The sequence below is a fragment of the Taeniopygia guttata genome, chromosome Z, assembly GCF_048771995.1.
Source record: "Taeniopygia guttata chromosome Z, bTaeGut7.mat, whole genome shotgun sequence".
Taxonomy (NCBI): Eukaryota; Metazoa; Chordata; class Aves; order Passeriformes; family Estrildidae; genus Taeniopygia; species Taeniopygia guttata.
In genome coordinates, this window is record NC_133063.1 from 63,604,990 (window position 1) to 63,618,183 (window position 13,194).

At 48.0% G+C, this 13,194-nt stretch overlaps 2 protein-coding genes across 2 annotated transcripts; both read right to left on the bottom strand.

Annotated features, from left to right (window-relative positions):
- Positions 1-375: 375 nt before the first annotated feature.
- On the bottom strand, positions 376-3,276 carry LOC140682005 (uncharacterized). The gene is given in 5 exon segments (XM_072922844.1): positions 376-1,552; positions 1,554-2,070; positions 2,073-2,432; positions 2,504-2,620; positions 3,087-3,276. Coding segments are annotated over 5 exon segments (1,698 nt in total). The 3' UTR covers positions 376-1,038.
- A 5,690-nt stretch (positions 3,277-8,966) lies between these two features.
- On the bottom strand, positions 8,967-11,861 carry LOC140682006 (uncharacterized). The gene is given in 5 exon segments (XM_072922845.1): positions 8,967-10,122; positions 10,124-10,661; positions 10,664-11,023; positions 11,095-11,211; positions 11,672-11,861. Coding segments are annotated over 5 exon segments (1,698 nt in total). The 3' UTR covers positions 8,967-9,629.
- Positions 11,862-13,194: the final 1,333 nt, after the last annotated feature.

Below are 13,194 nucleotides of genomic sequence, written 5' to 3' on the forward strand. Positions count from 1 at the left end.
ACTGGATGGATATTTTTAAAGAAATGGTGGGTTAAATAAAAAGAAGGACAGATTTCAGGCAATTTGAGAAATTTTTCTCCTTTTATTATTTCTTCACACATATATATGTAGATATTGCTGAAGGGCAGCTATTACGGAAGGGTAGCTCAGTCTTTTAGGACTGAATTGTTCCCTAGGAGCGTGTAAAAGTGACAGCATAAAGAAAACTTTTTAGCAATCTTTCCAAAGATTGCTAAAAAAGTTGAGGAGTACTCTGCTGCAAAATTTCAGGCACTTCAGGGCATTTTCAGTTCAAACTTCGAGCATTTCTATGGAAATGCTCAAGAGACAGCATACTTAATATATCCAACATCTCTGTTTGCAAAGAGTCTTTATTTCAGATAGAGGTATAGGAAGGACGTTCTCTATGATACAGAGGGTTATGTACAAAGAATGACATATTTCAGGCAATTTGAGAAACTTATCTTCTTTTATTAGTTTCTCAAACATAGATATTCCAGTATTATTTAAAAGCAGACAAGCAACTAGGGGAATTCTCTAAACTAAGGGTAATTCTCTAAACTAAGGGTTTAAACTAATCTAGTCTAAACTCTATTTCTCTACACTAAGGGTAACTTTGCCAAATAGTTGTATACTGCCAACGCTAAAGGGCCTCTGGAATGAATCCTAAGAATCAAGTCTAATTAAAACTACGACTAAATAACTACATGAAGTCCCTAATAGGCTAGGTTGCTGTCTTCGAGGTATTCCAAGCAACCTCCATCAGCTTCACTGTTATTCTTCTGTGAGGATGTGCAGGTGGAGCCAGTTTCTGCCTCCTAGACTTAGGCAACAGCACTGTTGTAAATGGAAGGTGAAGGGCAAGGCCGCTCAGAGAAGTGTCTGCACAAGGAATCCATGTGCTGCAGCATCTTCCTTCCGCAGGAGCAGGAAAGCAGCTTTGGGATTGTCAGGGACAACTGCAACAATCACAAAGAGTCCACGTCGCTGCAATCGGCTGTGAACTTCTCCATCACAGCTTTGTGCAGGGAACTCCTCTTAGTGTTGGTTGGAGAGCAGCATCCAGAGGCGAAAGTGCAGCTGATCATGAGCCTCCATCGCCTTCCTGTGGGCATCCGGATCTCGGGCCAGGTATTCAGAGAGGTTGAGCGGCTCAACCTTTCGCATTGCTGGAGGCACGCTGATCTCTGCAGGAAGTTTCTCGTTGCCTAGAACAAAATGGTCCAGGCGTTTCCATTTCAGGCAGAACTGCAGGAACGCCATGATGTCCCACAGCCGCAGTGGAAATTCCTTCCTGTGCCAGTAGACCCGCGGTATGATGTTTAACACATGCATGACCAGAGTCTTCCAGGTAGAGGTGGAAAAACCTGTGCCGCTCAGCATGCAGGTGAAGAGCTGCAGGTATTTCAGGTGCAACCCTTTACACGGTATCTGCCTGGCAATGTGCTGGAAGAATTTTGCCTCTGCCACAGCGAATGTCTCAGGCCACGCTGTGCTTGCGAGGATGTTGGCCTTGGCGGGCTGACTGCTCACCTTGAAAACAGCACAGACGAATTATGGCTTCTTCTTTGGCAACGGGGCAGAAAGACAGAGACTTTCTACAATCTCGGAATAACCAATACCCACAGATTCCGACACTTGCTGCCGTCTGCCCTGCACTGTTTGGCTCTAGGTGGAAGGCGTGCCCTGGCGGGGGATTCAGTGGGACCAGCACACGGTACACTCCATCCCACTCATGGGGACTCCAGCCCTCAAAGGCGCTGCCCACCCCGATGGCTTCTTGAGGCACCGGATCGAAGCTATTGCTCACGCTGTCCACAAAGACACGCGTGAAGCTCTCCATCAGCTCAGCTGTCACTGAGCAGCCTCTCTCCAGGTCCTCCACAGGCCACTCTATACCATCCACTAAAAGGATGTCCTGCTCATTCCCAGCATCTTGGGTGTCTTCTCTGTCTTCACTTCCACCGCTGGCACTTTCTTCCCTGCCACCATCACTGCCACCTTTTTCACTGGCAGACACATTACCTTGTTCTTCTTCTTGTCTATCCTTATTCTTGTTTCCCTCCACATCACATCAGCCTGTTCTTCATCCTTGTTTCTATCACTGCCATCTTCTATAACTTCCATATTTGCTTCCTCAGGTGCAGGAAAACCACTATGGGCAATTTCATTCCCACATTCATTGCTATCTTCCTGCCCAGTCCACTCTTTGCTTCTCTGGTCATTGGCACCTCTGCTTTCCTGCGCCTTCACATTCATGTATTCTTCCGTTCCGGCTACATTGTCTTCACCTTCATTTACATCAGTGTTGTTGCCTGCCTTTATAGTTGCACTATTGGTTTTTTTCTTGATTTCCTTCTCCCTTTTCCTTTCCAGAATCCTTTCTTGATCCACCTGAACATCCTTGTTTTCTTCATTGCCTCGTCGAGTTCATTTCCAGCAACACTGCCAGGTTCTTCTTCATCTCCTTCAGTGGTAGTGTCTCCTGGCACATCCCCATCACTCTGTCCTTCTTTCTTTAACTCATAGCCATTGCCATCGTTGACATGGCTGTCTTCCTTCGCATCATAATTGCCACTGTTGACATCGTCGTCTTCCTTCACCTTCACATCATAATTGCCTTCAAAGAGGACGAACAGGAAATGTCAGGGGTCTATATAGACTTTGGACAGGGTGGGCTTCCCTGGCTCTCTGCCAACCCCGTTGGGGCAGAAAGGAGGGATCCCGGATTATCTTGATCAGAGTCACAGGGTCCCGGGGAAGGGGAAACAGAACGCCCATGAGCTCACTGTAACAAATGGCATCATCCTTGTCTCCATCACCTGCAGCCACAGGTCTGCCTTCTCTGTCATTTTCAGTGCCGCTGTCGTCTGCCTCCAGAGCCATATCACTATCTTCTCCACCTTCCTCTGGATCAGCAGTGTCTTCTTCCTGTTCCGTTACTGTCTCATCTGCCAAGGTCTTGCAGGAGCTCTGGTCCTTGCTGCTGCTGCTGGCCTCACAGCTCCTTCTCCTGCAGCCCAGCCACAGGCCCAAGAGGAGCAGGATGCCAGCAAGAACCCAGAATGGCCACTGCTGCAGGGCACCAAAGAGCATGGCTCCCCAGCCCTCGTCCTGCTGCTCCAGCTCCTGCAGCAGCCGGGCCATCTCACGGTCCAGCAGCTCCTGACGCTCCCGCATTCTCTGGTGCGTGGCCTCATCCAGCCCATCCCCAGCTGGTTGGGGGAACTGGATCAGTCTTTGCACCAGCACGAAGAACAGTGACGGTAAAGCCATGGTCTACAGGAGGACACACGGAAGGGGCTCAGTGGGGCCGGAATGGAGACAGACAGTGAGGGGCAGGAGCGGCAGGGATGTGGTGGCAGGAAGGAAAGGGCCCCCAGCAGCTGGCAAGGCTGCACCGCTGCCCCCGCGAGCACCGCACCTGAGCAAGGCCCTCCTGCCGGGCGCTGGGCCCTGGAGACGGGGCAGCCCCGGGTACCGGCGCTCCTGTCCCAGCCCTCCTCCAGCCCCCTCTCCCCTCTGCTGTGTACTCACCGCTTGCCGAGGCTCTACTGGGGCAGCGGCACCGGCTTGGGGCCTTCTATAGTTGCCCCCATTGTGACACGGCCCCTGTGCTGTCACAGAGCCCAGAGCGCATCACAGGCCAGCCCCGCCCGCCGTCCCAGCCCGGTCATGGAACTCATCATGGCCCGGGCACGGAACTCATCATGGCCCCGGGCACCCAGAGCCCCAACAGACACCGAGTGCAGAGCCATCACTCGGCAACCTGGGAACCCCAGAGCTTCCCTTGGCAAAGCAGGCACAAGCACCCTGCACACAACCCTTGTCAAATACAGATTTGGGTGACAGGACCCATGGATGTTTTCACTATACGTGTGTGAGCTTTTATTTATTATTCAAGGCAGAACTTTTTGCTATCGATATTGATATTTATTACTGTGGCGCTGCATCTCCTCTCCCTTGCTTCTTTCTAGGCTGCAGTGAGATCTGGGAAATACTTGTTCGGCCTTGGCCTTGACATACCACCTGGGATCAGCTCTTTCTTTTCTTGGGTGATCTCAAGCACACACATTTGTGACAATTACTTTGGGGGCAACGTGTCATATCAGCTAATATTTATTTACTGATTTAGTGAGAAATAAATCCACACTGCTCGAATGATGCACGGGAAGTTGTAATGTCATCCACTCTTAAGGCCTACACTTACTTTACACCAGCACTGTCCTGCCTCACAGATCTTTTGTGAAAAAAGAAAAGATGTCTTAGGATTTATTTTCTGAATTAGGGACACTTCCAAAGATCTCTTTATTGACTGACAAGGACCACACGGGACCAACTTTTGGTTTGCAAAGCAGCATAAAAATCTTTAGGCCCTCACAAACAACTTCTTACACCAGATATGGCTGATCAATAGTCTGGCCTAATATTGGGCAAGCCACTATAATCATTAAATACATGTTTTAAAATGGAAAAAGAAAATCCTCCAAGCACAGAACTTCTGAAGCATAGCTCATTCCACTCTAATGTGCTCCCCCCGAACAAAAGATAAAGGTGTGTCCCTCCTGACACTTACTGCAACAGGCTGCCTGTTGTAGTTTGACAGGGAGGTGAATTTTCTCAAGAAGTTGAGGTCAAACCAATCAGTGGTTAGGTTTAGATACTGTTGCAGCATTTCTGAGAGAGTGAGGGCATGATTTATCTCTGGAATGAGATTTGAGCTACTCCAGTCTATGCCTCTGATCTGGACTTTTTAAGGCCTTCTAACCTGTGACGGAATTAGAAATTAAGAGCTTGTGGCGCAGTTAGAAATTGTATTAAGGAGTGATGTGAAGCACTGGGCTTTCTGGGTGTGAAGTAGTGTAGGTTTGTAGTGTGAAGTTTAGTCCACCTTAAGACAAAGACAAACAATGTTCGCTTGCCAGTGGGAGTGCCTTTGTAAACTGTAAACTATATTGAAGTGTATATAAACTGCCATCTTCTAACTAATAAACGGAGAACGTTTGATTAACCATATTGGTTTGATCTGCGTTTGTCCAGTCCAGCTTTCCTGTCTAGTAAGGCCCCTGGCTTTGAGATACTCCTGCTTAGAGTGACCATAACACTACCCTAGCATGACAGCCATTCTGAGAGAAACACTTTTTTGTACAGGATGTAAACATGTCTGCATTTGGATGCTATCCTCGGTACAAACCTCCTCTCTTGCTTTTTTCTCATTGGACATCCTTGCTACTGCATATGATAGAGCTGTTTATTGGGAAGAGTTTCTCTGATGCCGATCACAGCACAGCAGGAGGTTTTTGCTCCCTTGGGCTTCTCAAATTCTTTTTGGATGATCTCTTTATCATCCAAAAAGGGCTGATGGAACACAGAATGTCTTTCTCTTCTCCATCCATGACACAAGAATTGCCTGCACTCATAAAACACAGTTTTCTGAACCATCCTATATAATAACAAACAATGCCTTCTAAATTCTGCCATCTAAATGAGGTCACTATTGAAGAGCTTCACATGCCAAGTGTTACCTAGCAGGGAGGGGAGCAGAGGAAGACAGGATCACAGCACCTGCTGGTCAGTCATTCACAGGCATCACCAGGAAGATACAGGAGAGAGCCATGAATTTCATGGGCTACTGTGTTTCAGCAACCCATATCACCCCGCTCCTTTTAAATCTCTTCTCATGACAAGCTTCCAGTCTCATCACAGTGCTCACCTGAGGCACATGAGTAAATAAGATGAAGAATAGGAGGGAAAATTTCTTCTGACCTCCAGTCACTTAAGCATCAAGCAGACAAGAGAAAACCTCTGGCCTACTCTAAGGGAGGTGGTTTATACTCACCTACAGCTAAAGCTATTCTGAAAACCCATGTTATTAGACCCAGAGTGATAAAGAGCTATGAATTTACTGATTCTGGCAAAAAGGCAGCTTTAAATGAGCTCTGCTACTCCTAGTCTCTCTCCTTAGAACTTCAGGTTGAGATGCTTAGGACCAGCTAAAGAAAAAAGTAATTTCATTCATGCCCTGGTCAAACATTTCTCAGTCTCTTGTCCCCGCCAATGCACCAACCAGTCAAACACTGAAAAAGCTATCCATGGTAAGCTTCCAGTGGAATACTGGCAAAATCTTTGTGGACTGCACTATTTGAAGGGTCTGAGGTCAACTCACTGTGAATCACTTTTACCGCTCTGCTTAGCCTACTACCTCAGCTCAGCTCAGCTCAGCTCAGCTCAGCTCAGCTCAGCTCAGCAACCTCCCAGCTACCTTCAGCTGCAGAAGCCCATGACCTGCAGTCAGAAAGGCATGAGTCTTACGAAAGAAACAGACATGGGGAATGAAGTGTGGAGATTAATCCACACTCTGAGGAACAGGCAACACTAAAAAACAGTCTGGCAATAGCTTGTGTCTAGAAGCTGCGTACCTTCAAAACCACCTCAGGGGTTTGGGATTTGTGCTGACTTGCACAAAGGAACCCACTCCACCCTGTAGCAGTGGGCTCCTTCTTTCCAGCCTGGATGGAGACATGCCCTGCATTTTGCAAGCATGTCCAGGTGTTCAGAATGGAACATCCTGATCATATTTAGCACCTTAAGGCATGCAGCTCTTCCTTTCTCAAAGTATGTTTTGTGAAATTATAGGTACTGCTATCTCTACCTTTCCAGACAAATTACCCTCATTATATTGCACTTGCCTTCAAAATACTGCCACTCCTACGTTTCAGACTTTGTTTCTCTCAGAAGGATGCACAAAGAGTTGGAGTAGTTGCAAGCACCTGCACCTGCAATTTTCAACTAACTGCATCTTCAGAAGGGATTCTGACAACAGGCCATTCTCTGGAGATGGACACGGCGCTCTGAGGCAAGACAGATAACTTTGCTACATCTTATAGCCCAGATCTCTATGACCAGAGCCACTGTCCTTGAGATAAGATGAAAAAAAAAAAAATCAGGGAATGTATTTTAGCCAAATGAAAATAAATCAGATCTACTGTGGGCTCTCATCCTGTTTAAGAGCAGAGTTGCATGTACCTGAAAAACAGGTTTGTAAAGGAAAGGCTACCAGATTTTACTTTAAAGAATGATAACAGACACCACTGTGTTGAAGGCACAGATAACAGCCCAATTAAGGAGGGTTTTCTTTCATTGTAATCACAAACAATTTAAAACCAGCTCCTTACTTGCTTTCTTTTGTCATATTCATTGTGAATTTTTCCTTCTAGGAAAATATAAATAATTGTTTTCTATTTATGTTTCTCATGAATTTGTGGTTACTTTGTAACGATTGTTAGTTGCAAATTAGATTCCTTAACCATTGAAAAGATGAAGAACAGCATGGCCTTGGCTGAAGAGAGTGATGTCAAAAATTGAAAAGAATGGCTTGTTTTTACTATCCATATCTATTACTATTTTGCCAGATGAATTTTATTGTGATTTGACTATTACCTATAGATTTCATGGATTTCAGTGTCCAACCTGTAAGTGATTTTCTTCAGTAAATCCAAAGGACAGTTGCCTACAGAAGCCCTGACCTGACTCAAGAGCTCTTCTGACACTGCCGGCATGTGCTGACATTCTCTGGCTGTGATGCATTTGACTCAAAGCTGCTTTCTCCAAATGCTCATCTGACACCAGGGCCCTGCTCCATTCAGCCTTTGCTAAATCCATAAAAATGGTTGAATTCTGCTCACTGAAAGGCGCCCCGGGAAAGGGTCAGCTGCAGGTCGGTGAGAGCGGGCTGGGAGTCAGTTGAACGTGGGTTCGTGTGGGCCATGCGAACAGAGAGCTGATTGGGGTCAGTTAAGGCCGAGCAGACTTGCTCAGTTACTTCATCAGTGCTGCCTCCTGTTTTCAAGGCCTGGAAGAACAGCTCAGCCACAGAAAAACATCCCGATTATTTGCCTTTGCTTACTCTTACTGAACATTGCTTTCAGTTTCCCTCCTAGTGTTACTGCATACCAGTAAAAATCAGCAGCTGAGTTACACCCTAGGGTTTCAATGGCAACACTGTATGTTCCAGCCTCCCCCACTCCCTCAGCATGCCCCTCACACACGCAGCACGCTTGCGATTGCACCAAAACTCAGGGCCAGGCCCACATTTTAAGCACCTGCAATAATTCTGGCCCTGGCAAATCTAGCGCTGGGGGGATTGTGCAGCAGGAAGCCATGGGGCTGTGGTGGGGGCAGTGCCTGCCCAGCAAAGACGGCAAAAGGCAGGGGGACCTCTGTGAGCACACTTCTCCCTCAGTGCAGCAGCAAGTTCTGCTGCTGGCAGGGATCCTCCTTTGGGAGGTTCCTACTTGCTCTCCCTAAAGGGAGCTGCCTGTTCCTGTCCCCACAGCAGGCTTCTCTCTCTTACATGGGCCACAGCCGTTTTTTTTTCCATGCCCTGAAGGAAGGGGAACTTTTCTAATGACAGTGGGAGCTAAAATATTTCATTAATATTTTAGCTGTTTTCACTGTCATGACTTCTGGTTGAATTCAAGAGGCAAAATTAATAGCCCTGCTTCAAAGCGCTATGGAAGCGGAATACTGAGAAGTGACTGCTGGACACAATCACCGTTTGAGTCACTTTGGCATTTTTTTCTGGTAGTTGCACTGGATGGATATTTTTAAAGAAATGGTGGGTTAAATAAAAAGAAGGACAGATTTCGGGCAATTTGAGAAATTTTTCTCCTTTTATTATTTCTTCACACATATATATGTAGATATTGCTGAAGGGCAGCTATTACGGAAGGGTAGCTCAGTCTTTTAGGACTGAATTGTTCCCTAGGAGCGTGTAAAAGTGACAGCATAAAGAAAACTTTTTAGCAATCTTTCCAAAGATTGCTAAAAAAGTTGAGGAGTACTCTGCTGCAAAATTTCAGGCACTTCAGGGCATTTTCAGTTCAAACTTCGAGCATTTCTATGGAAATGCTCAAGAGACAGCATACTTAATATATCCAACATCTCTGTTTGCAAAGAGTCTTTATTTCAGATAGAGGTATAGGAAGGACGTTCTCTATGATACAGAGGGTTATGTACAAAGAATGACATATTTCAGGCAATTTGAGAAACTTATCTTCTTTTATTAGTTTCTCAAACATAGATATTCCAGTATTATTTAAAAGCAGACAAGCAACTAGGGGAATTCTCTAAACTAAGGGTAATTCTCTAAACTAAGGGTTTAAACTAATCTAGTCTAAACTCTATTTCTCTACACTAAGGGTAACTTTGCCAAATAGTTGTATACTGCCAACGCTAAAGGGCCTCTGGAATGAATCCTAAGAATCAAGTCTAATTAAAACTACGACTAAATAACTACATGAAGTCCCTAATAGGCTAGGTTGCTGTCTTCGAGGTATTCCAAGCAACCTCCATCAGCTTCACTGGTATTCTTCTGTGAGGATGTGCAGGTGGAGCCAGTTTCTGCCTCCTAGACTTAGGCAACAGCACTGTTGTAAATGGAAGGTGAAGGGCAAGGCCGCTCAGAGAAGTGTCTGCACAAGGAATCCATGTGCTGCAGCATCTTCCTTCCGCAGGAGCAGGAAAGCAGCTTTGGGATTGTCAGGGACAACTGCAACAATCACAAAGAGTCCACGTCGCTGCAATCGGCTGTGAACTTCTCCATCACAGCTTTGTGCAGGGAACTCCTCTTAGTGTTGGTTGGAGAGCAGCATCCAGAGGCGAAAGTGCAGCTGATCATGAGCCTCCATCGCCTTCCTGTGGGCATCCGGATCTCGGGCCAGGTATTCAGAGAGGTTGAGCGGCTCAACCTTTCGCATTGCTGGAGGCACGCTGATCTCTGCAGGAAGCTTCTCGTTGCCTAGAACAAAATGGTCCAGGCGTTTCCATTTCAGGCAGAACTGCAGGAACGCCATGATGTCCCACAGCCGCAGTGGAAGTTCCTTCCTGTGCCAGTAGACCCGCGGTATGATGTTTAACACATGCATGACCAGAGTCTTCCAGGTAGAGGTGGAAAAACCTGTGCCGCTCAGCATGCAGGTGAAGAGCTGCAGGTATTTCAGGTGCAACCCTTTACACGGTATCTGCCTGGCAATGTGCTGGAAGAATTTTGCCTCTGCCACAGCGAATGTCTCAGGCCACGCTGTGCTTGCGAGGATGTTGGCCTTGGCGGGCTGACTGCTCACCTTGAAAACAGCACAGACGAATTATGGCTTCTTCTTTGGCAACGGGGCAGAAAGACAGAGACTTTCTACAATCTCGGAATAACCAATACCCACAGATTCCGACACTTGCTGCCGTCTGCCCTGCACTGTTTGGCTCTAGGTGGAAGGCGTGCCCTGGCGGGGGATTCAGTGGGACCAGCACACGGTACACTCCATCCCACTCATGGGGACTCCAGCCCTCAAAGGCGCTGCCCACCCCGATGGCTTCTTGAGGCACCGGATCGAAGCTATTGCTCACGCTGTCCACAAAGACACGCGTGAAGCTCTCCATCAGCTCAGCTGTCACTGAGCAGCCTCTCTCCAGGTCCTCCACAGGCCACTCTATACCATCCACTAAAAGGATGTCCTGCTCATTCCCAGCATCTTGGGTGTCTTCTCTGTCTTCACTTCCACCGCTGGCACTTTCTTCCCTGCCACCATCACTGCCACCTTTTTCACTGGCAGACACATTACCTTGTTCTTCTTCTTGTCTATCCTTATTCTTGTTTCCCTCCACATCACATCAGCCTGTTCTTCATCCTTGTTTCTATCACTGCCATCTTCTATAACTTCCATATTTGCTTCCTCAGGTGCAGGAAAACCACTATGGGCAATTTCATTCCCACATTCATTGCTATCTTCCTGCCCAGTCCACTCTTTGCTTCTCTGGTCATTGGCACCTCTGCTTTCCTGCGCCTTCACATTCATGTATTCTTCCGTTCCGGCTACATTGTCTTCACCTTCATTTACATCAGTGCTGTTGCCTGCCTTTATAGTTGCACTATTGGTTTTTTTCTTGATTTCCTTCTCCCTTTTCCTTTCCAGAATCCTTTCTTGATCCACCTGAACATCCTTGTTTTCTTCATTGCCTCGTCGAGTTCATTTCCAGCAACACTGCCAGGTTCTTCTTCATCTCCTTCAGTGGTAGTGTCTCCTGGCACATCCCCATCACTCTGTCCTTCTTTCTTTAACTCATAGCCATTGCCATCGTTGACATGGCTGTCTTCCTTCGCATCATAATTGCCACTGTTGACATCGCCGTCTTCCTTCACCTTCACATCATAATTGCCTTCAAAGAGGACGAACAGGAAATGTCAGGGGTCTATATAGACTTTGGACAGGGTGGGCTTCCCTGGCTCTCTGCCAACCCCGTTGGGGCAGAAAGGAGGGATCCCGGATTATCTTGATCAGAGTCACAGGGTCCCGGGGAAGGGGAAACAGAATGCCCATGAGCTCACTGTAACAAATGGCATCATCCTTGTCTCCATCACCTGCAGCCACAGGTCTGCCTTCTCTGTCATTTTCAGTGCCGCTGTCGTCTGCCTCCAGAGCCATATCTTCTCCACCTTCCTCTGGATCAGCAGTGTCTTCTTCCTGTTCCGTTACTGTCTCATCTGCCAAGGTCTTGCAGGAGCTCTGGTCCTTGCTGCTGCTGCTGGCCTCACAGCTCCTTCTCCTGCAGCCCAGCCACAGGCCCAAGAGGAGCAGGATGCCAGCAAGAACCCAGAATGGCCACTGCTGCAGGGCACCAAAGAGCATGGCTCCCCAGCCCTCGTCCTGCTGCTCCAGCTCCTGCAGCAGCCGGGCCATCTCACGGTCCAGCAGCTCCTGACGCTCCCGCATTCTCTGGTGCGTGGCCTCATCCAGCCCATCCCCAGCTGGCTGGGGGAACTGGATCAGTCTTTGCACCAGCACGAAGAACAGTGACGGTAAAGCCATGGTCTACAGGAGGACACACGGAAGGGGCTCAGTGGGGCCGGAATGGAGACAGACAGTGAGGGGCAGGAGCGGCAGGGATGTGGTGGCAGGAAGGAAAGGGCCCCCAGCAGCTGGCAAGGCTGCACCGCTGCCCCCGCGAGCACCGCGCCCTGAGCAAGGCCCTCCTGCCGGGCGCTGGGCCCTGGAGACGGGGCAGCCCCGGGTACCGGCGCTCCTGTCCCAGCCCTCCTCCAGCCCCCTCTCCCCTCTGCTGTGTACTCACCGCTTGCCGAGGCTCTACTGGGGCAGCGGCACCGGCTTGGGGCCTTCTATAGTTGCCCCCATTGTGACACGGCCCCTGTGCTGTCACAGAGCCCAGAGCGCATCACAGGCCAGCCCCGCCCGCCGTCCCAGCCCGGTCATGGAACTCATCATGGCCCGGGCACGGAACTCATCATGGCCCCGGGCACCCAGAGCCCCAACAGACACCGAGTGCAGAGCCATCACTCGGCAACCTGGGAACCCCAGAGCTTCCCTTGGCAAAGCAGGCACAAGCACCCTGCACACAACCCTTGTCAAATACAGATTTGGGTGACAGGACCCATGGATGTTTTCACTATACGTGTGTGAGCTTTTATTTATTATTCAAGGCAGAACTTTTTGCTATCGATATTGATATTTATTACTGTGGCGCTGCATCTCCTCTCCCTTGCTTCTTTCTAGGCTGCAGTGAGATCTGGGAAATACTTGTTCGGCCTTGGCCTTGACATACCACCTGGGATCAGCTCTTTCTTTTCTTGGGTGATCTCAAGCACACACATTTGTGACAATTACTTTGGGGGCAACGTGTCATATCAGCTAATATTTATTTACTGATTTAGTGAGAAATAAATCCACACTGCTCGAATGATGCACGGGAAGTTGTAATGTCATCCACTCTTAAGGCCTACACTTACTTTACACCAGCACTGTCCTGCCTCACAGATCTTTTGTGAAAAAAGAAAAGATGTCTTAGGATTTATTTTCTGAATTAGGGACACTTCCAAAGATCTCTTTATTGACTGACAAAGACCACACGGGACCAACTTTTGGTTTGCAAAGCAGCATAAAAATCTTTAGGCCCTCACAAACAACTTCTTACACCAGATATGGCTGATCAATAGTCTGGCCTAATATTGGGCAAGCCACTATAATCATTAAATACATGTTTTAAAATGGAAAAAGAAAATCCTCCAAGCACAGAACTTCTGAAGCATAGCTCATTCCACTCTAATGTGCTCCCCCCGAACAAAAGATAAAGGTGTGTCCCTCCTGACACTTACTGCAACAGGCTGCCTGTTGTAGTTTGACAGGG